The 23,316-nt window shown below is 45.4% G+C and overlaps 1 protein-coding gene across 1 annotated transcript; it reads left to right on the top strand.

Annotated features, from left to right (window-relative positions):
* Window positions 1-6,419: 6,419 nt before the first annotated feature.
* On the top strand, window positions 6,420-23,275 carry MRPS18A (mitochondrial ribosomal protein S18A). Its single transcript, XM_081296603.1, has 6 exons — window positions 6,420-6,559; window positions 13,256-13,287; window positions 16,145-16,252; window positions 18,923-19,046; window positions 19,242-19,311; window positions 22,834-23,275. The coding sequence occupies exons 1-6, from the start codon at window positions 6,448-6,450 to the stop codon at window positions 22,976-22,978; spliced, it is 591 nt and encodes a 196-aa protein (XP_081152729.1). The 5' UTR covers window positions 6,420-6,447; the 3' UTR covers window positions 22,979-23,275.
* The last annotated feature ends 41 nt before the right edge of the window (window positions 23,276-23,316 follow it).

The following is a 23,316-nucleotide window of genomic DNA, read 5'->3' as shown; positions in this document are numbered from 1 at the left end:
GAAATGCATTTGGGGGTTAAGCAGGGCTGGGGATATAGCTCAGTTGGTAGACTACTTGTGTAGTGTGTTCAAGGCCCTGGGTTTAATCCCCCAGTACCACCAAAAACAGAAAGAAAGAAAAAGAAATGCATTTGGGGGCCAGGCACCATGGTGCATGTAATCCCAGTGGCATTAGAGCCTGAGGCAGGAGGATCATGAGTTCAAAGCCAGCCTCAGCCACTTAGCAAGGCCCTAAGCAACTCAGAGAGACCCTGTCTCTAAATAAAATATTTTAAGAAAAGGTCTGGGGATGTGGCTCAGTGGTTAAGTGCCCCTGTGTTCATTCCCCAGTATCAAAAAAATAAACAAAAATGCACTTGGGCACCAGGAGAAAGGACTCAAATGTGTCACTTAGATTGACAGAGACACAAAGGCCCTCTCAGAAAGGGTATCTTGCCCTCTGCAGAAATACATAGCCAGAGCTGGGCTTGCTAAGGGCACTGAGCTGAGCTGGCCTCACTGGACACAGCCACAGGCTGGACTGCTCACTTGGCTGGGATTCTAGTCTGTGCCTAGGAGGGCACCCAAACGTTATAGCAGGTCTCTTCCCCTTCCACAGGTAGTTTTGTTTGGGGCCTTCCTCCAGCCTCACTTTCCCAGAAGCCTTTGGGATTCTGAAGGCCGCTAACACTGCCTCTTACTGATTCTACTTCTTTGTTTTCCTTCTTTCTCCTTATCAGGGCAGTCCTGTGCCCTGGTCCTTCAGCATAGAAATGAATCCGTTTTGCTTTATATGAATCTATTATATGGAACATTTAAGTTTTTACATACTTTTTCTGAATGTGTGTCCTATTTCATGATTTAAAATGTGTAAAAAAATGAGTTAAATAAAAAGGAAAGAGCAAGTAAACATCAGGGCAATCATTAAATTTATAAAGTGTTTCTTTTGTGAAACAAGAGGATTCACCCCCAGAGCATCTTCCCTAGGTGCACATAATCATTTGTTCATAAAAGGCATGCAGTACCTGCTCAATTGATAACCTATTGGTGAAATGAACCAGTGAACAAATGAATGACGAAATTTGGACAGAGTAAGAATCCTGGCAAAGAAGAGAAACGACACTGAAAATTGGATGGAAAATGTTGAATTAGCAAAAACTCTAGACCCTCAGCGCAACTGTTTCCAGGCACATGGCATCAGCAGGACACACCTGTAGGAAGGCCACCACCAAACAAGGGCTTTTTGTCCAAGGTTTCCTCCCACCCGCCACTCAGCTTTTTGGGAGGCCACAGCCCAAATAGGAGGGTACTGCCCCTTATGAAAGGTCGTGGGAAACCAAAGTGTGCAACCAGGCAAACCCACAGCAGCCAGGCCCTGGCCTTTTCTCCAGCCCAGCTGTCTCCACAGCTTGAGGCGCTGTCCCTTCCTTCATCTGCATAAAACCAGTAAGGGGGAGCAGGGCTAGCCGCTGCAGATGAAACCAGACCCTTCTTGGGAGGCGTCCAGCCTCAGTTCCTGGCCTGGGCAGGGCAGGCCACGTGTTGTTATGGTTGAGTGAACCAGCTGGGAATCAGCAGGGGGTTTGTAAGGAAACCACATTAATTAAGAGAAAGCAAACATGACTGTCACTCCGGTCTGCCAGTCCCTTCCTCTGGTTTTCCTTGTCCCTCCCACCAAGCTCTCTACCAGATCAGTGCTCTCCACCTTCCCACACTTTTCATTGCCTCTACTCTTTCACAGGTCACAACCATGTGGCTCTTGGCTCAGATCTCTCTTCCTGGGCGAGGTGGGAAGGAGGCTGGAAGAGCACATCCATCCGCAGCTGGGCTCAGAACTTCCCTGAAGTCAGACTGGCTGACCTACCCATGGTGTCCTGACTCTTGCCTTTGCTCTGGCCTGAGCCTGCTGTCCTGTTGGTGGGCAGCAAGGCACCAGACCAGATCATTTCTGCTGCACGTTGAAATTTTTATTGGCATGAATCTATCTGGGTTCATCTCCTAGGGGCGTTCCCTGAACATCTTCCTTGGGAAGATTTAGTTCCGATTACAATATCTCCAGAAATAGGAGACAAGACTCTAGAACAAGGCGTGAGGAACAAAGCAGGGCAGAAGCTAGGCACTGGGCTCCTTGGAAGAGGGAATGGGGTAAGGTCCAGCATACAGTGTCCTTGCCGCTCTGTGAGTTCCAGGATTGCCACTGCAGCTAGAAACAGCTCTCCATGTGTTACAGTAGCTCTGCCAGCAGCCCCAGAAACCCTGGATCATGAAAAGACCTCTCCTTTGGGTGGCAGCTACCATTTTGCAGCCCCAGACAAGAGCCCTCACCCCCTTTTATTTCACAGCATAACAGTACAAAAAAAAAAAAAAAAAAAAAAGCCCATAGCATACCCAACTGAGGTATGTGATGCTGAGAATTGAACCCAGTGCCTCACATATGCCAGGCAAGCACTCTACCACGGAGCCACAACCCCAGCCCCAAAAGTGTGATTTTTTTTTTTAATGGTGCTGGGTCAGTTGGATATTGCTATGGGAAAAATTAATCTTAATTGCAATCTCAGGTCTTGTAACAAAACAATCCCAGATGAATTTAAATTCTAAATGTGAAAGGTAAAAAATAAAATTTTGGAGAGAAAACATATTAGAATATCTTTGTGACTTCAAAGAGAAAAACAATTAATAATAAATGAAAAGGACAAACAAAGAAAAACTCCAATGAGCTACACTATGTTAAAAATGAAAGATTACTACTCACCAAAACCACAAACTAAATGGAAACAAAAAACAACCCACAAAGAGTTATATGACATTTACTATATAAATACATCTAGGTATCTAGAATATATAAAGAACTACAAATCAAGAAGAAAGAAATAAGCAACCCCAAATAAAATAGAACAAAGTCTTGAACATATATTTTACAAAAGAAGATATCTAAATGGCCTATAAACATATGAAAAGTTATCTTCATTAGGTATCAGAGAAATGTAAAATAAATACACAATGAGACACTACTACACATCAACCAGAATGACAGGAGAAAAAGTACAAAAATACCAAATACGAATAGGGCTGTGGATCACCTGCAACTCTTATACATAACTGGTGAAAGAGTAAACTGGTACAATCACTGTCAGGATCTACTAAGGCTAAGCATATACATACCTGATAGCCTAACAACTCCACGGCTAGATACATCCCTGAAAAAGGTTTATTTTTTTCCAAAAGTCAGGTTTTGTCCCAGCACTATTTTCTTTTTTTTTTATTAGTTGTTCAAAACATTACAAAGCTCATGATATATCATCTTTCATACATTTGACTCAATTGGGTTATGAACTCCCATTTTTACCCCAAATACAAATTGCAGTATCACATCGGTTACACACTCACGTTTTTACATAATGGCATATTAGTGACTGTTGTATTCTGCTACCTTTCCTATCCCCTACTATCCCCCCTCCCCTCCCCTTCCATCTTCCCTCTCTACCTCATCTGCTGTTGTTCAATTCTCTCCCTTGTTCCCCCCAGACCTTTCCCCTCACAACCTCTTATATGTAATTTTGTGTAACATTGAGGGTCTCCTACCATTTCCACATGCTTTCCCTTCTCTCTCCCTTTCTCTCCCCCCACTCGTCTCTGTTTAGTGTTAATCTTTTCCTCATGCTCTTCCTCCCTATTCTGTTCTTAGTTGCTCTCTTTATATCAAAGAAGTCATTTGGCATTTGTTTTTTAAGGATTGGCTAGCTTCACTTAGCATAATCTGTTCTAATGCCATCCATTTCCCTGCAAATTCTATGATTTTGTCATTTTTTAGTGCTGCATAATACTCCATTGCCAGCACTATTTTCAATAGTCTCAAATGGAAAGGATCAACAGAAGACAGGGTTTTTTTTTTTGTTTGTTTTAAATGTGGTATATTCACAGCAGAATATTTCTGGTGCTAAAAGTTGAGATAATGATCATCCTTGGAAGTAGTAGTGTCTGGAAGGGGACACAAGTCAGTGTTATAAAGTGCTGGTTATGTTCACTTGTTGGCATAGATAGTATGTTCTGTTTGTGAAAACTCCTCAAGCTGTACACTGCTGATTTGTGTACTTTCCGTATAATTAATACTTTCATTAAAAGGTGTGTGTGTGTGTGTGTGTGTGTGTGTGTGTGTGTAAGGGTAATCTCTTGAGTTAAATCTGGTCCCTCACAGAATTGGTTTTTCATGTAGAGACTAATAATAAATGTATTTAAAAAACAAGATATTACAAAACAAAGAACATGCACAGTATTATTTTATTTTGCTAAATATTTAACACTTCTCTCTGGATCATGGATGGCATTTATTTTCTTTTTATTTCATCCATTTCTTCTTTTTCCTACAATGATCACATTACTTCATTGTAGAAAATAGTGGTTTTTCAAAATAAAATTTGATTATGATAAATTAATGAGCAAAGGTGGGTACTTGAATGCCTTAGCTCATTATGTCCAAAGCAAGTGCTGGGTGAGGCTTTGTTACTGCCAAAGCCTCTGCTGGGTCCCCAGAAGTAGTTGAGGATGCTTAAAGAAACAGGGAATGTGGTATTAACAGTGGGTGTGATAAAAGGTCATCTTTATAAAAGAAAAGTGTAAGCTATAGGGAGAGTCAAAGCTTTCCTATCTTGGCAGGGAAACCTAGACCTACATCCCACCAAGACCTTCTGTTCCATTCCTAACCCAGATGTCAGTTTCTCCTACTTTGATTGACATTTCTTTCAAGTTTCCCCTGATTCCCCTAATTGTGGTGTTTTTTTGTTGTTGTTGTTTGTTGTTGTTGTTGTTGTTGTTGTTGTTGTTTTTGGTATACAATGCCACATTCTCCTGTTCTCCCTGTCTTTGATGATACTACTCAAGTTCCCCATGCAACAATTGTTCTGCATCCTCAATCCCACCGAGGTGGCAATCCCAACTAGACAGTGGGCTCCCTTCTCTGTCCCTCATCAAGGAACATGCTGTGCCACTTAATAAGCTTGGTTTTTCTCATCTTTGAATCAGAATAAGATAACTAGAAATTCCCCCTTTAGGTTTATTCTGGAAGGGGGGGTCCTTACCACCAAGTGGAATAATTGAGTGGCAAATGATCTTCCCTTTCTTATATAGCTCCAGGGGAACATCCCACATATCCCGCAAATGTAAAGGAGAGGAAATTAGTCAGTTGGACTTTCTTTCTGGGTACCGTAAGCTTCCTTATAAAGCAAGTCGGTCAAACAGGAAAAGAGTTACCTCAATTAATTGCCCTATTAACTTATGCTTATTGAACATTTGTTTTATCTCATTTAATGTTCACAACAACCCTACAATATTGATTTTACTTGTTCTTTCAACAAGTATATATTACACTCTTATTATACGTCAGGAACTGAACTAAATGCTGGAGATATGAAAGTCAACAACAACAAAAAAAAAAACACTATTCTTGCCTTAATGGAGTTTACAGTCTGGTGGGGAGACATATGTTATACGAACAAATGTAAAACCGCAACTGTGTCAAGAACTAAGATGGAACCTTTATTTGGTGCCGAGAACCAGAGTCAGGATGGTGAAGGAAGGCTTCACTGTAGAAAGGAATTTGAGGTGGGCTCTAAGGAATAAGGAGGAGTTTGCCACTTTGTTAAAGAGCAGGCAGAGGGGATAACTTGTTCAAAGGCCTTGAGGCTGGAGAGAAGTCTAAGTGAGCAAGAATTCAAGATCAGTGTGTGTGTTGGGGGAGAGGCGGTGTCGGGAAGAAGGAAGTGTTAGTTCTATCCCAGATCTAATACCTGATACTCCAAAGCCAGAAGCCCTAACCATTCAACCTCTCCTGTACAGATCGAGCCCCAGTCACAGAAACTGAAAACCCCACAGCTAATATGTTAGGGGTAGTTTTTTTTTTTTTTTTTTTTTTAGTTGTCAATGGATCTTTTTGTTTTATTTATTTATATACGGTGCTGAGGATGGAACCCAGGGTCTCACACACGTCAGGCAAGCGCTCCAGGGAACGAAAGCAATTGACTAGGGACTGGAACAAAGGACCTAGAAGATCTCCCTCGAAATAACTAACGATTTGACACAATGGCTTCTCTCCTTAACTCAAATGCCCACGGGGTAAGAGACCTGGCAATAACAGGAGTAAAAGCCAGGAGCGGTGGCACACTCGTGGAATCCCAGCGGAGGGGGAGGTTAAGGCCGGAGGATCTCAAGTTCAAAGCCAGCCTCAACAACTTAGCGAGGCCCTAAGCAAGCTAGTGAGACTGTATCTTAAAAAATTAAAAAGAGCTGGGTATGAGTCTCAGTGGTTAAGCGCCCCTGGGGGGTCAATCCATGGTACTAAAATAAGCAAATACATAAAATAATAACAGGAGTAAAAGAGCGAAAAGCCCGGCGCCAGAGGTCCTGCCGAACTACCGGCTGCGCACGCGCCGTTCCGGAAGCGGAAGTGCACAGAGGTCAGGCTTAGCTTTCAAGATGGCGTCCTTCATGGCGCTGGTATCCGGCTGTGGGCGGCTGCTCCGTGGGCTCCTGGCGGTCCCAGTCACGACCAGCTGCCCTCGGGTTCCAGCTCGGGGATTCAGGGAAGGTGAGTCCTAAGTCCCTGAGCGTCAGAGATTGAGAAAAGCTACAGAAAGTACTTCCGCCCGCCGTGGTGCGCCCCTCCCTTCCTTCACGAGACTCTGAAACATCTTCGGAGGTGCTGACCTCACAGGGTGCTTAAAACCTTTTTCCGACCTTGGTGATGGTGTTTGAATTTGTGTGTCTTGTAAGTGTTCTCAGAAAACGGAGGAGGGCAGAGAGAAAGGCCTAGTTACTTAGCAGAAATAGAAACATGTCGCGGGGTTCAGAAAAGTTTTCAGGAAGAGATTGCATCGCCATCTCCTTCATTAAAACGTCCCTGAACCATGAAGAAGGAACATCAATTTCTCTCGAGAAAATGCTGTGATCCGAAGGTGGCTTCCCCTCACCCCCGGGCCGGTAGTCTCCCCAAGAGGTGCAGGCCGAGGTGGAAAGGCCATTGAACAGCTGAGACAGGCAAATGCCGCAGGGTGGTTCCGTTTTTCGTTAATATTGTCTGGGAAAGGAGCCTAGTGTCAACTTGAGAGGTTACTGAAGGACAAGTGCTGTGCTTCAAGCTGTGAAGGGATTCTGAAGAAAGAAAACACAGCTCTTTTCCTGAGAAGCTTAGGTTCTAATGAGATGAGATGTGTGCACTTCAGTAAATTCAAGTTAGCCATTTACATGACAAAAAGTACTGGGAGATTCATTTACCGGAAACAGCAAACCCGGTTGGAAATTTTCAGAAAGGGAATGTTTCTTGAACAGGCTTATAAAAGGATGGAATCTGGCAAAGTGAAAAGGTCTTTCAGGACGTGGCCTTCCTTTGTGTACTGTTGGAAGCAGGAAAGAATGAGTGATGTGAAAAATAAGTGATATAGTTTTGATTTGTTTAGGATTCTGTCATAGTATTGGCCAACCAGTATATCATTAAAAGCTGAGAAGTATCCAGTGAAAAGAATGATCATTGTTGTCAGAGAGAGAAAAAGAAGAGTTTACCGAAGGAATCTTTGGATTTGTCTTGGAAGAGTTCTCTCTTTAGATTTCAAAAAGTTTCAGTAGAGTGGCCAGCAAGTTTGAAGAAATCAAAAAGATATTCAATAAGAAATGGTAATAGCAGGTATGCTTAAAGAATTTAACTATGATGGGAAGATGGAACAATTACTAGGAGGGAAAAAAGTCCAGATACTTCCTGCATAATGCAAGAATAATTTAAAGAAAGACACCAAAGAGATCATGCTGATGACAGAAAGAACTTGGATAAGGTGTTTCATCTGTTTCCATGCTGCATAATTAAGCCTATATTCATACATTTATTAGGTTGTCTACCAAGTGTCAAACTCTAATGGCTGCAAATTGCATATCCTTTATGAAATTCAAAGTTGAAACAGTTCTTTGCCTTTTTTTCAGAAAAAAGTTGAAAGAGGGATAGTTTTTTATTTTGCTCATTGGGTATTTGTTTGTTTTTGCTTCGTTTTACAGTATGGGGGATCAAATGCAGGGGCACTTTTACCACTGAGCTACATCTCCAGCCCTTTTATTTTGAGACAGGGCCTTGCTAAGTTGCCCAGGCTAGCGTTGAACTTGGGACCCTCCTGCCTTAGCCTTCCAGGGTCCTAGGATTAAAGGTATGCTCCACTGCACCAGGTCTTCTTTGTTGGATTTTTAAAGATAGGAATGTTTTAGGTTAGGCTTAGGGAATTATTTTAGTTGGAGGGTTTGGGAAATGATGGACTGTATATTCAAATGGCTCTCTAAAGTCTTCTCCATAAATACTTGGATTAGTAGCTGTTCTCTTAATCATTGGTAAACCTAAATCTAAGTATTAGATTGAATTGATGTGATCTTACATGAAGGCACTATCATATTCTATATTCTTGGGAATCATCTGTGTCCAGAACCTTTCAAGTTTTTGTTTTCTGGAAATGGCTCTATCTGTTATTTGTAAAGCATGGGGTATAGGCCAGGGATGCTGCTAAACATCCTACAGTGCACATGTCAGCTCCCTATAAGAAAGAACTGTCTGGCCTAAAATGCCAATCCTGCTGTTTCTGAGAAAATCTGATCTAAAGTCTGGCAAGAGGGACATATAAAACCAACAGAGAGAGATTGATTCAATTATTATAGAAGGAGCAAGACTGAAAAGGGACAAAAATAGAAATTATGATTTACTAAGTTCTTGCTGCACCATACTGTGCCTGATTTTCCACATATGTTTATTCATTCTTTTTAACGGTTCTTAAAGGTGGCTATTAACTGTCCTTATTTTAACAGCTGAGGAAATCTGGTCCTAAGGAGTTCAGTAGCTTGCCCAACATGAGCTATAAGTGGGAGAGGTGGAAGTTAAGCCAATAGTCTTCTCTCTCCATCAGTAACATTACCTTGGTACTCTATGGCATAGCCTTCCTGTTGTTCCCTCCTCCCCTGAAAGTTCTTAACAGTTAACTTGCTAAAGACTGTTTAATGCCTTTATGGTTGGTACTGCCAGATTTAGCAAAGATTTTGTTAGATCTTTGTCCTGCTTTGTCACTCTTAGATCCCTCATTAAGGAAATGTATTTAAAAACAAGAAAACAAATGCATAATTGTATGAATTAACAACCACGATCTATACATGATTCAATATGCTTTCAGCAGAGCTTATTGAAATGGGGAAAGGCCAAAGAGAATTTGCATCATTTCTTCATTTAGAGAGCTTTTAGAGGACTTGTCATTTCAGATGTGCCTGGCAGGGTAGACAGTTTAATGAGCTGAAAGCCAGGAGAGAAGAGTATGCAAGTTGAGGACTTTGAAATAAATTCAAGGGACAGTCAGGTGGAATGGCACACACCTGTAATCCCAGCAATTCTGGAGGTTAAGACAAGAGGACCACGAGTTCAAGTCCAGCCTCAGCAATTTAGCAAGACCCTGTCTCAAAAATAAAATAGGAAGCTGGGCATGATAGTATACACCTCTAATCCCAGCAGCTGGGGGATGGTGGGGGGAGCCCCTGAAGCAGGAGGATCACTAAGTTCAAAGCCAGCCTCAGCAACTTACTGAGACCCTGTCTCAAAATAAAAAAAGGGTTGAAGATGTAGCTCAGTGGTTAAGTGCCTGGGTTCAATCTGGTACTAAAGACTGGGTGGGGCTAGAGGTGTAGCTCAGATGTAGAGCTAGGTTAAATCCCCAGTACCACAAACAAACAAAACAAAAGAACTCAAGGGACATAGTCCAAAGTGACCTGCTAGTGGAAAGAGATTTCTATGCAGCAGTAATTCTCCTCATTCAGAAGTGTAGGGCATGGAAATTCCCTGAGAGGTCCAAGGGAAAAGAAGGGAAGATTCAGTGAAAGAACCAGGAAATTTTAATGGTTGAATTAAAGATGAACTAAAGAAAGCAGACCTTGATGCAAGAAGTTATTTGAGAAAAGCAGTCAGTTGGCCAGAAGTGCAGGCACACATCCCAAAAATGTTCTCTGCTTCCTAACCCTAAACAGGATTGGTAAGGCTACCTTCTGGCCCTCAGTTGTTCTATTCCTTCATACTCTGCTTAGGACTTGATTCCCACAGATCTTGGAGCTCTTGGTTTCTTTGACCTCACTGCAGCCATACCCTGCAATACTACTCATCATTTATCTGTCCTCACTTCCTTCTTTACTATGCAGTTGGGTCTTTATTACAGCTGCAGATCACTGCATTTGTGTTTATGTGGCCATCAAGGTCTTTTGTGTTCCTCACAGTCTCACCACATTGCTGTTTTGCTCCAGACTATTATAATTTAATTATCTTGGACTCTATCCTAGGAGAGTTTACTGAAGTACTCAAAGAACCTCTTTAAGAGCATGAGCTTTCTTATGGTAAAATTCTCATACTTGGATTAGTTCCCTTTCTTCCACTAGGGCAAAGATTGTGCCTTTTCAATCCCAGCTCTCCACAATATGTAGAGTGGGGCTGTACACCCCATGGGTGCTTAGCAAATGTGTTGCCTCATTTGGGACAGATTATGAGAAATGCCTATTTTGAAGGATTTGGCCCTTAATTCTAGTTTAGACACCTGCTTCATCTTTTTCCTTAGTTTGATACTGCCATATCTCTGAACACAAGGATGATTTCATCTTTTCCCAAACAAGTTTTCTGTTAGTGCCTAAATCTCTTAGTTCAGCTTTTCTTAGCCACCCCACTTCTCTTGAATGGAGAGGAGGCTGGGGACAAAATGGATCTCAGTTTGTTTGGTTTTAACATGTTTTGCTATGCACACTGAAAATCAATACTATTTTGATGCCTATCTCCTCTTTCCAGAGGCTTAAAAGCTATTGAGGTCCTGTCCAGGCTCCAGCTGGGCCCTCTCCCCCTGCACTAAGACACCACCCTGATCAGTCTCTGTCTCTTGTGAGTTCTCAGGTCATTCCTCTGGTTTGACAAATTGTCTCCCTTAGATAAGCATCTGCCTATTGTTTTACCCACTGGCTCCTAGTAACAGAACTCACTGGCTCAGAGTTGCTGTGTGGAGAGCTTGTGAATAGTGGAGCTTGCCATGGGCTTTGATCTCTTTTCCAGGGGCCAGTGGGATGACTTCAGGGTTTGGGTCTTGGCCGAGAGTGATGTGTATTTTGTTAGAGTTGTTTACCTCATGGTTAGGACCAAGTGCCTGCACCTCGAAGGGAACCACATGTTTATCCTCTGTGTTTCAGGGCATTGTTCTTGTGCTGACTCCAGTGGTACTAGAATGTGTCTGCTTTTCTTTCCTGTGGGGCTTCTTAGCTTAGAAACTTTCCCCCCTCCTTGTTGCTCATGGGTTGCCCACAGACCCTCTCCCAATTCGGTTTGTGCAAATTTTCAAAGTTTCGGGGCACTTGGATCCCTTACTGGGCTGGGGATGTGTGTCCTCTTTTTACTCCCCCAACCCTTGGTTGTATCTTGACACATTGCAGTGACCTTCCCTCTGCAGCTGTGTTGGCTTTCAGACTAAGGACCAGGTTGAGTCTCATCCACATCCCGTTCTTGGGTTGGTCTCTGTTCTGTACAAGTAGATCCGTGTGTGGGGTGTGTGGGGTGACGCAAATTAAGTTTCTCTGAGAAACCTAGCTTGTCTGTGAATTGATTAGTGACTACTGTGTTCTCTGGAGAGAGCCTCAGGGCTTTGCTAGTCATCATTTCTCCTTTGTGTGGCTGGGTTGGATATTGAGAGGCTCTCAGGTTGGTTGTTTTGGAATAATGAGTCTTTTGGAATGGCTAGCCCAGAAAACAAATGGAGGACAATTCCAAGCAGTCTGTGTTCAATTAGGTGTCAGTCACAGAGTTCAGTGATCACGCAGATGCTGCCATGGGCCTCTAGCTTGGTTAGAATTGCCTTTTTTCCTTAGTCCCTTTTCTTTTATTTTTTATTGCAAAAGCAACATATGTTTATTTTAGAAAATGTAAATAGGCAAAAAGAAGAAACTAAAAGCACCTACATATTCCTACCACAAGGGATAACCAGAATTAGGATTTGGATATCTAACGCATAGATACACAGCTGGCCAGGAGCTTCTTGCAATCCACAGCTAATTGTATATATGCTGATGGCCATTTCCCTTAGGAGTGGTCTGTAGCTTTCACTGGGGTCTCAACATTAAAGACCTTAGGCTTTTTCTAATCTGTACTATTTCTTGCTTTGGCCAGAGCTAAGTAAAGCTAAACTGTGGTAACCAAGCTGCTGTTTAAATAGGGTTTTAGTGTTTTAAGAGACAGTTTGCAGCTATGCAGGCCCAAGTTTTCTCTTGCAGTAGTTAGCAATTAGAAGGGGACTGTGGCAAGTATTATGCTCCCTAAAAATAATTTGCTATGGACCAGATCCTCTGCTAACAGCTATGGCTTGCTCTCTTCCTAAATAAACTCAAAGAAAAGGGGATTCTCTCCAGGAACAGTGCTGAATGTGGGCTGTCAGCTTGGTTCTTCCTTTGGTGGTTGTTGGAGTTGTCATTCTGTATCCTGAGTAGGTGAGATAGGAATTGTGTGTAACTGACAGATATGTGCAACTGATGGTCTTGCCCTGTATTTCCTTCTGACTGTCTCAGACCTAGGGAGTCGCTCTCAGTTTGGAATGACAGTGCTCTTCTTGAAATGCTGCTGCACCCTATCTTCAGGTTCCTTATTCCTGCAGGTTTCTTGCAACACTCTGGGGAGAGGAATGGAGAAAAATAGAGCTGAGGAGAGGATTTAATTCACAGGGCTGTCTTCATAGGGATTTAACATGCAACTCTCAGGATGTGTTTAAGGGTGAACTTGTCTCACTGATTAGCCACCACGGGGCTGCTAGAACACTGTTAGGGTAGTACTATTTTAAATTGCAAGCCTTTCAAAGTCGGAAACCATTTTGTCTGTTCTCTTTGTGAAGGGGCATTTGTAGGGAGTACTTTTTTTTTCAATGCTGCTGCCCCACCAACTTTTAGGTTATAATTGCTAACCACAACAGGGCAGGATCTTGCCAGTTTTTAAATATAACCAAGATGTATCTTTCAGCTTAGATGGGCAAAAATAGTGTGGAGACCCTTAATCCCAGAGAGATGACACTGTGCCTGACCAGGACTTGCCCCCAGTTAGCCTTGGCCATTGGGGAGTGAACCCTGAATGCTTTCTGACCCAGATAGGGCCCATAGGAGAGGGCAGACTTGAGGCTCCTTTTTTCTGCCTAGAATTTGAGCTGTTATTTGAAACTCCCTGTTCCTTATTAAATGACTGACCTAATTTTCCCCTTTATCTCTGCAGTGGTGGAGATCCAAGAAGGGAAGACAACTATAGTAAGTATCGAGTTGGCCACTTAAAACCTCCTTAATGCTTGGAACTGCCTGGCTGTCCCTCTGAGGGAGGGAAGTAGGCCCACACTGGACTCCTGGCTCCTGGACCAGCCCCTGGGTGACCATAAATCCTACAGTCAATGATTTTCCAAGCCTGCATTGTAATGTGGCTAATCAGGAACAGTCACTGGGCCTGGGCGGAGATTATCTGTTATTTGATTAAAGTGATCTTTTGTATGATATGGTCTCAGAGGCCTTTGCTGATACATTCTTTGGCAGGTGATAAATCAGTTTCCCATAGGGGAAACTAAGGCAGTGTTGCAGGCCTAGAGAGCCAGAGTGAGTTGCCAGAATTGGGAGCCTGGATCTCAGTTCCCTTTCTTTTCTGCCTGGAATGACTAAGCTACTCCTTTAAGCAATGCACATTTGAAAGGTGACATTCTTTTCACTCTGGCCTTACTTAGTTGGCATGTTGGCTTCTCTGTTGGTAAGAAAGTTGGAATGATTGTTCATCTATCCACTCTCCCTTTTCCTTCACTGGACACATCTCACCTCCCCTCCTTGGGGAGTCACGGGGCCTAGATTATCCTATAATCCTTAAAAGACAACGCTGTTTTCACATGGCCTTCCATGCCTCAAAAAAATCCTCAGCCACTCCACAGAGCTCCTAGAAGCCTCTGTAACTTGTATGTCAATCAAGGATTTAACCCTTCTGGCAGCTGGCCAAGCTCCGCCCTCCCCAAGACAAGTCTTTTTGCTTTGGGTCTTCCCCAGAATACTCCCTTAACCTTTCCACTAATTAGCCTCAACAGTCCGGAGTTTTTAGAGGACTTCCATCCCATCAGGGCACTTTTTGGGGGTTCCTTGATTAAAGGCAAATAAACATTTACCCTGTAAACTCCATACTAAAGGAGAAAGATACATCTGATTTTTTTCTTCTCTTTCTCTCTTTCTTTGCAGTATTAGGGCTTCAACCCAGGGCTTACACATATAGGTAAGCACTCTGCCACTGAGCTATACCCCTAGCCTTTTTATAAATTTTATTTAGACAGGGTCTTGCTAAGTTGCCAGGGTGAAGCCCAGCAACTTGGGAAGCTAAGGCAGGAGGATTGCTAAATTCAAGGGCAGCTTCTGCAACTTAGCAAGACCTGGTCTCAAAACTAAAATAAATAAATCCTGTATCAAAATAAATATAAATAAATGAATAGGACTGGGGATGTGGCTCAGTGGTTAAGCACCCCTGGGTTCAATTCCTGGTATAAAAAAATAAAATAGGGCTAGGGATGTAGCTCAGTGGTAGACCATCCCTGGGTTTGGTCCCCAGTACCTTAATTGCCAGCTGGCCTCGAACTTGTAATCCTCCTGAATCAGCCTCCCAAGTGCCTGGGATTACAGGCATGTGTCACTACACCTGACTTTTGAGTGCTTTTCATGTGAGGCAAGAATTTGCTCTTTGTAGAATGAACACGGAGACACTCGAAGTAGCTCCGGGAGAGCCCATCCATGCCTGGAGAGGCACTGCCATGGCTGACCACGGGTGATACTTTCTCCTCTATGAAATAAGATCAGATACCTGCCATACTAGGTGGCGAGAGCTAAATGAAATGATTTATGTGAACTATTCTTGGCACAGAGCCATTCATATAAGGAAGGGTAATAAATGTGAGCTCTCTCGCATTGCAGTATGCCCTCCCAAGGCCTACTATGCACCTGTGGATTTTCTGTAGCCCACAGCTTCTATTTCTGGCTACGGTTGTGGTTGCTATAGCAGAAAGGTAGGTAGAGGTATGGCATAGTGGTTGCTATGGCAGAAAGGTGGGCAGAGGTGCCCAGCACAGCCACACAGGACTTCCAGTCCCTTTCTCTTTGGCCAGTCTCCCTGCTACCCCCAGGAGACAGTGTTGCTTCCCTCCCAAAGCCTCAAATTTTTCCCAGCCTTATGCTCATAGTTCACAGTCACAGTCACAGTCAGCCACGCTCTCTAAATACCCCTTGCAATTGGAGCTGACTCCCAGATCATTGGTTTATAGCACCGAGTAATTTCAAGGCTGTGACACAATACAGCTGCAGGGGGGTCACTTTGCACATGGTCTTAGCAGGGTTTGAAAGGTGGCATCTAAAATGATAAAAACAAAGAGGAGCTAGGAATGTATCTGCCTGTTTGTGGTTTTTGTTTATTTTCAAAGAGAGGAGAACTGCAGTGCACATAGATATCTGCTTTTATGGACAGGGCCCAGGGTTTCTCAGCCTTGGAACCAATGGCATTTGGGGCTGGATAATTCTTTGTTGGAAGGACTATCCTGTGCAATGTGGGATGGTTAGCAGCATCCCAGCTAGATGCCAGTCACACTCCTTTCCCAATCCCCAGGTTTCCAAGGGTCCCCTGGGGAGCAAAATCACCTCTGGTGCGGTCTGCTTGCATAGACTTCACTCTGTGAGGTAAAGCTAGAAAGTGCAGTCTCCTCAGAACGATGTGGAGTGGGAGGGAGTCTTCCCTGGTCTCCAGTGCCATTTGAAACTTTTACCCTGTGCATGTATTACCTTTTGCCAGAAGCCGAGAGGAAGCATAAAGTTCTAGTGTTTTGTTTTTGTTTGATGAGGAAGGAAAGGTAGCATTCAGTTACCAGAGTAAGCCTCCCCCTCTCTCTTCAGATAGTTCCCACTACCCCGTAGGCTGCCAAACCACATCCCTGTGGCCATCCCAGCTGAAACACACCTAAGTGCAGGCAGTGGAGGCCTGCTGCCACCAGACCTACAGAGAGAAACCTCCACTAGAATTCCTGTCATTGGGGGTTTGCTCAAAGATAAGCAGCTGCACATTGATCCTGTGCCTTGGCTGTCTTCTTTCTCTTCCATTTAGATCGAAGGCCGTATCATAGAGACTCCCAAGGAGAGTCCTCATCCCCCCAACCCCTCAGGCCAGTGCCCCATCTGCCGTTGGAACCTGAAGCACAAGTATACCTATGAGGTGAGTCTGCATGCAGAGACATTCAGCCTGCGTGCTGTAGAGGTTGGGTTCCTAGTTAACTTGAGCATTATCCCCATGCCATAGCCACTGTTGCATTTCACAAAACCACAAAAAAACAGCAGCATTGTCCAGTGGCCATAAACCCTGCTGGACTTTAGAATCACCTGACGAACTTTAAGTGATGCCCCACATTTACCTCAGACCAACCGAATCAGTCTCTGGGAGTGAGCCAGCCATTTTTAAATCTTTCCTCTGATTCTAACATGCAGCCAGGACTGAGAGCCATGGATTGAGTTCATGGATCAGTTATGCTTTGGAGCACTAGGAGTTATATTCTTGCAGTGATAGAATCAGGTCTGGGTTTACTCTCCTCCTTTTATTACTTTTTTAAATTGGTGCATCATAATCATACATAACGATACATTATACCATATTCATTTTGTTTTTATTTCTGTAGGTATATATATGTGTGGTGCAGGGGATCATATCCATGACCTGGCATAGGCTGGGCAAGTACTATATTCACTGAGCCACATTCCCAGCCCTCTTTCTTTTACAATGAGGCTGGCTTATGGTTCTTACTGTGATCTGGGAACATACTGCTCCTTTTTCCCATATTGGAGATACAGAGATCCCTGATTGTTCCACCTCTTCTGGAGCAGCTACTTCTGGAGAAAGGGATAACAAGTGCCCACAGCAGCAGACAGGGCAGGGAGGGCACACCCTGCGTTAGGCACTGTCGTGAGTGCTTGTTTTAATTCACCTAGTTTTCACACTAATGCCTTGAAGTAGGGACTTTTCCATTCATGTTTTACAGATGAGGAAATTGAGGCATGGAGAAGTTAATGAACTTGCCTCAAATCACCCAGCTAAGTATCAGAACTGGGATACAGAGCCCAAGTTCCTACTACCCTGTAGAGATGGGGAGGGCCTGGGGGTAGGACACAGCCCTGGAGAAATCCATACTTATTCTTCAGAGCTGGTGACATTAAGCACTCTATTCTGGGATTTCAGGTGATTCAGGCTCTAAGCCAGTTTGACCTGTGAGTTGTCCCTATGCCCCTTTGTGGAATGGATGACTAAGAACAGAGATCCTGGTCAGATGATAAGAGCAGAAGAGGCCACATGCCCATGGGATCTGAACAGAATGACCCAACTAATCTCCTGGGCTGGGAGCCTTGGCTTCAGGCCACCTTTGGGGAGAGGCTCTTTCTCCCTTCTCTACACCCTTCTGCCAGTGGGTGCCAGAAGTAATAGAAAGTGTACAGGCAGAAGAGTGGTGTTATGAGCTTCCTGCAACATGAAAGTTAGTGGGGATGTGGTTATGCTTTGAATCCTAGCTGCTGATCAGTGAACCCCACAACTGCCCAGCCACTGTGGGTCACTCTTCCTACCAGCAGTTTCCAGGAAATGTACTTGGCTCTGTTTATCCAGCAGAAGAAATCTAATCCTCTCTGAGGTAAAGGGTAAAGTTGTTTTCCCTTTTACCCCTTTCTACTTGGAGCACTGTTAGCCTGAACTGCACAAAGCCATCAGCTTGCGTGGCAGCCCACAGTGGAGGGCTGGGGTGATGAGCCCAGCTTATCAGCCTTGGAGTAATCTAATCCAGGTTCTTTTTCAGCTGATTCTGAAGAGTATAGGGGAGAGAATTGGGGGCCTGGGTCCCTCAGGAACTGTCCAGTGATTAATGTAAATCTGCAGTCATACAGTGAGGTGCCTGCCAGGGCAGCAAGTCAGTATATGGAACATGACCGCTAAGACTGCAGGCCAGGCCACTAGTGGGACAGTGATGTATTCTGTTAACCCTTTCAGCCATTCTGTGAAAGGTGGGGGAAGGGGGCCTTCCCCCTCAATTCTGGCTCTCTTTATCTTTTTTTCCTTGACCCATCCTGAGCAGCCTGTTGAACATGTGATGGCCCCAAGGAAGCCCAGGAATCCATTCCCATCTGGTGAACAGGGGGGTTAGAAAATGTAGGATTAAACTTAACAACCTGGCCCCCTCCTCAGCTCGCATTCTTGCCTAGCACTTCAGAGGAAATGGCAGAAGGCAAAGTGGGCTGTCTGCATATTCTCAGCCTGTGGCTTCTAGGCTCTGGTGGCTGAAATAGCTTTCCTTCTTGTATAGAATATCTATATTCTCCTGTCTGAGGAGAACAATCCACCAGATATTTTACATACTGCAAGTGCATGAAAGATGGGTGCTTCTCAAAGCATTTGTAGTCTCTTTCCTAATCTAGCAGCATGCAGTCTCATGGAGGCAAAGAGAGCTCTTGGGGTTGGTAATTTGGTTTTTTTGTTTGTTTGTTTGTTTGTTTTTGAGAGAGAGAGAGAGAATTTTTAATATTTATTTTTTAGTTCTCGGCGGACACAACATCTTTGTTTGTATGTGGTGCTGAGGATCGAACCCGGGCCGCACGCATGCCAGGCGAGCGCGCTACTGCTTGAGCCACATCCCCAGCCCATGGGTTGGTAATTTGGTACAGAAAATCCTACTGAGTTATTAACCTTTGTTAGAGAAGGTAGCTGACTAATGTACGAAGGTCTGTGTAGAAGGAGTCATCTCAGGTGGGCTCCTGAGAGACATCAACCCCTTGGAGTGGCTCCCCATGACTCCCCAGGATTAAAGGTAAATCTAGCTGACCTATGTCTTCTATGTTCGGTTTCCACTAGGATGTTCTGCTACTAAGCCAGTTCATCCGGCCTCATGGAGGCATGCTGCCCCGAAAAATCACAGGCTTATGCCAGGAAGAACACCGCAAGATTGAGGAGTGTGTGAAGATGGCCCACCGAGCAGGTAGAAGGCCCCTAAGCTAGAGGGCTACAGGCTCCCCCCCTCCCTCTCTGTTGCCCTACGTATCTACCCTCCTGGCAAAGAAGCGGGTATCGAGAGTGGTAGTTATACCCACCCCTGTGCCCACCTCCCACTTGGTTTTTCTGGATGCCTCCTCAGCTGTAGAGACCATCCCTTATATGCTCTTCCTCCACTCAGGTCTGCTCCCAAATCACAGGCCTCGGCTTCCTGAAGGATTTGTTCCAAAGAGCAAACCCCAACTCAACCGGTAAGTAATCTTGTGTGCCAACAACCAGAGCACTCTGTGGGCCTGCGGCTCACACTGGATTCCACTGGGGAAGCCATTTGCTGGAGTGTGGCCCACAGCTCAGGAAAGCTAGAGTGGCCTTAGATGTCTGGTCCTTTCCTCAACAGCTCAAGCACCCCCACCCCCATCATTCCACCATGACTGCAGTGTGTACTGCTTCTACTGCCTGCCTTACTGGCCCCAGACTCTTTCCTTTTCCCAGCCCTGTGGAGCACTGACATAGAGGCAAGAAGGGTAAGGAGGCCTGCTGATTGGGCATTGGAATGTGCTAATCCCCTGTTTATGACATCACACTCAGTTGCTATGGAGATGTCAGAGTACTTCTACAAACTTTCAGTCTTCTAGCTCACTGTAGCTTTGGGGTTAGTAGAGGGCAGAGCAAGGCTCGCAGGGCACAATGGCACACAGCTGTAATTCCAGCAGCTTGGCTGGGAAGGCTGAAGCAGGAGGATCACAATCAAGGCCAGCCTCAGCAGCTTAACAAGACCCTTCTCAAAATAAAAAATAAAAAGGCCTGGGATAGTAGCTCAGTGGTAAAACACCCCTGCCTTCGATTCCCCAGTACCAAAAAAGAAAGAAATGGAAGAGCTCTCTGGGTCACTATACATAACAGCAGGTCATACACTGCATGACCTCAGGGTGGCGTCCATGTAGACTAGATCACAAGCGGTGCTCCATGAAGTTGTACAGTTCACATCCAACTAAACTTTGTGTGGCAGCCTGAGAGGTCCTGAGGTTTTATCAAGGAGGAGAAGACAGCCCACACCCTTGAATCAGTCTTCCCTCCAGCCTAAACAAGGTAGCCTTTCTAGAATAGGAGCAGATTCTTGTCTAACACTCAAGCGGCTATCCTGTTGTCCGTTCCTCTTCTGTCTCTGACATCACCACACTCATGTGCTCTTAAATCTATGATGTTCCTTTGTTCAGAGTAAGGCCAGGTCTATAAAGTTGACTTTGGAGTTTCTTGTGTTCCTCTACTAATGGCCCCTCCAGACAGCCTCCAGTCTGTCCAGCTGCTCTAGTAGTTTCCAGACTGGAGTGAGAAAAATTCAGTTGCTCTTTGTAGGGAACCAAAGATGACTGTCACAAAACAAGACCCTCAACTCCCAGTAAACCTCCTAGATTGAGCCCTACTAGAACCCAGGTATGGAGGGTGGGAGGCCAGATTGCTGAGTCAAAGGTGCAGGATGTGGGAACACAGGGTTGCTTCCTGGTACCCTGTCTCCCCTGGCCCTGTGCCCAGTTCCACCTGTATCTCCCACATTGTGAGCTGGGCCAACCACCAGCAGCTCTGGACATGGTAACCTCTTCCTACATCTTTCCACTGGGCTATGGACCCACTGGGGGCTGAGCCCACCCTCCTGGATTTTTAAGAGACAGCAGCAGGCCCGAGGACACAATCCATCCTGCCCTCAAGTCTTTGAAGCTAGGCCAGGCTCCCTCCCATACATCCGGTGTCCTTTAACGTGACAGAGGATTGATGATGTGTGGGGGCTCTTGGGTTGCAAAAGGCCACCCTGGGGGGAGGGGGAGCCTAGCTATAAAGGAAATTGATTCCCTTGCAATGGACTCTATGGTTCCACCCAGAGGCCCTTGAGCTGCCATGTGTGGGGCCCAGGTTCTGCTGGTCCCCATAGAGCCGTGCTTTGTTGTCTTGCTGCCTCTGTCCACCCACTGCCCATTCTCGGGAGAGGTAGGAAGGGGCTGATTTGGGAGAGAGCCTGGGTTCTTTCTAAAGCTAAGGTGTTTCCAAAGAGATGACCAGAGGTCTCTAGCCCATCCCTGCCAGGCAGCTTTTCCATGTGGCACATGGAGCTAAAGCCCAGCTTCTCTCTGATGTCTCCAAGGCCTGGGGAAGAGAATAGCTGAGGACCAGACACAGTGGCTCATACCGGGAATCCTAGGAACTGGAGAGGGCGAAGCAGGACCACCTCAAAAAATTAAAAGGGCTGGGGATGTAACTCAGTGGTAAAGCATCCCTGAGTTCAATCCTCAGTACCAAAACAAAAGAAAAAGAACAGCTGAGGACAGTAGCTCTGGGAAACCTGATCAGCCTAGGGATCTTCTGGAGTCCTTGAACCCAGTGAGCACTCCTTTTGGCGGGCCTGCTCCCAAGCTTCATGTCCTCACCCTCTCCCCAAAAGACAGGAGAGGTCAGCATAGGAATCAATCTGGTGGTCCCTTCCCTTTGCCTTACTCTTCTTTTATCCAAGAAAACTGATCATAGAAAAAAAGCTGTCCTGGGGCCAGCCCCTTTAGAGCCAGTACCCCAGCAGGGGCATTGACATTTCCAGCAGATATTGGCAGCCCCCACCCCTACTCTACACACATGGAATGCAGATCAGGCATCCACGCCCACCCACCCACCCATGCCCCGCCCTCGCCCCGCCCTCACAGCTTCCCCTCTGCACAGAGCTAATAGCAAAAGACCAAGAGCCAGAGGAACTCAGCTGAAATGCATAAATCAGCAATCTTTTTTTCTTTTTCATCTAAAAATTTTTAGCCAAAATTATTCATTTTTAAAATTAAAAAATTTTTCATTTGAGGGGCTGGGGATGTGGCTCAAGCGGTAGCGCGCTCGCCTGGCATGCGTTCGGCCCGGGTTCGATCCTCAGCACCACATACCAACAAAGATGTTGTGTCCGCCGAGAACTAAAAAAAATAAATATTAAGAAATTCTCTCTCTCTCTCCTCTCTCACTCTCTCTTTAAAAAAAAAAAAATTTAAAAAAAATTTTTCATTTGAGGTCTCTAGAGGTGCTGGGGTGAACACACACCTAGAGTGGAGGCAGAGGAGGATTCCTGGCTGTTGTCATAGCTGAACTTTCAGGATAAAGGATGGGCCTTTTTGGACAGGATCCAAGTTCATATGAGCCACTTTTCCAGGAACTGTCAGGACCCTGGCCATCCCCAAAGGAGGCCAGAGGACTATGGGTGGCCATCATTTTCCCCAACCCCTCCTACTTACAGGAACCTTCCTGGGCCAAGGTTGCACCCAAAGGCCTTTATCCCTTGGTTCCCGTCATGGGTTAAGTGAGGGGCAGGGGTCTTGATTAGTTGTGGTGACCTGGGGAATTCCCTGAAGGCTGGGGTGGCAGAGAGAGCCAAGTGGGGAAGAGTGCAGGGTTCCTCCAGACCCTTGCATCACTGTCCTTCCCTGGCTGGGGCCAGAGAGCAGCAATCTACTCTCCAAGCAGCCTCTTCCTCTGCCTTCTCCCACAGCACGGACAAACACTGACAACTCATAAAGATCAGAGAGCTGCCCAGGCTGCCTAACCCTGGCCACACACAGTTGGAGCAACAAGCATCTAGCCCATCTGTTTATAGGACACTCAGCAGGAAAATCCCTTCCCCTAGAAAAAGGAAAACTGGAGGAAGGAATTGCCTGGCGCTTGGCAGCCTGGCACAAGGAGACCGTACCCTGCTGTCTCCGTCCCAGCGTACGCCCTGCACTGATAGCCACCTCCATGTGCTTCCTCCACAGTTACCTGACCCGCTGGTCTCCCCACTCCGTCAAGCCCATCTACAAAAAAGGTGCCCGCTGGAACAAGGTGGGCATGGCTGTGGGGTCACCACTCCTAAAGGACAACATCTGCTACTCAAGAACGCCTTTGAAATTCTATCATTGACTGAGACCTGGCCAGAGCACCTCCTGCACATCTACTGGGGAGCAGCAGCAGGCCAGCTTGGGAGCCCCCACAGCTGTCCTTCTGCCCTCCACCATAGGATGGCCTGGCCAGCCAGCACAAATGCACAAGGATAGTACTTTAGTGCTCTTGCTGCCAGCAACAGTGCTGGGAGCTAGGGGCAGGCAAGCTGGGTCCTTTGGCAGTTGCTGTGATTTTATGACTGGCTTGGGTGATGGTCAGTGCTGGGGCACAGGAGTTTTGCCAGAAGGAATGTCATAAACCCGACCACGGACTTACCTTCTGAGTGTGTGCTTGCTGCTTGGGAAGTCTGGGAGCCT

The sequence above is a fragment of the Spermophilus citellus genome (assembly GCF_964194105.1).
Source record: "Spermophilus citellus genome assembly, chromosome: 5".
In the NCBI taxonomy this organism is placed as follows: domain Eukaryota; kingdom Metazoa; phylum Chordata; class Mammalia; order Rodentia; family Sciuridae; genus Spermophilus; species Spermophilus citellus.
This window is presented reverse-complemented; position numbering and strand designations above follow the sequence as displayed.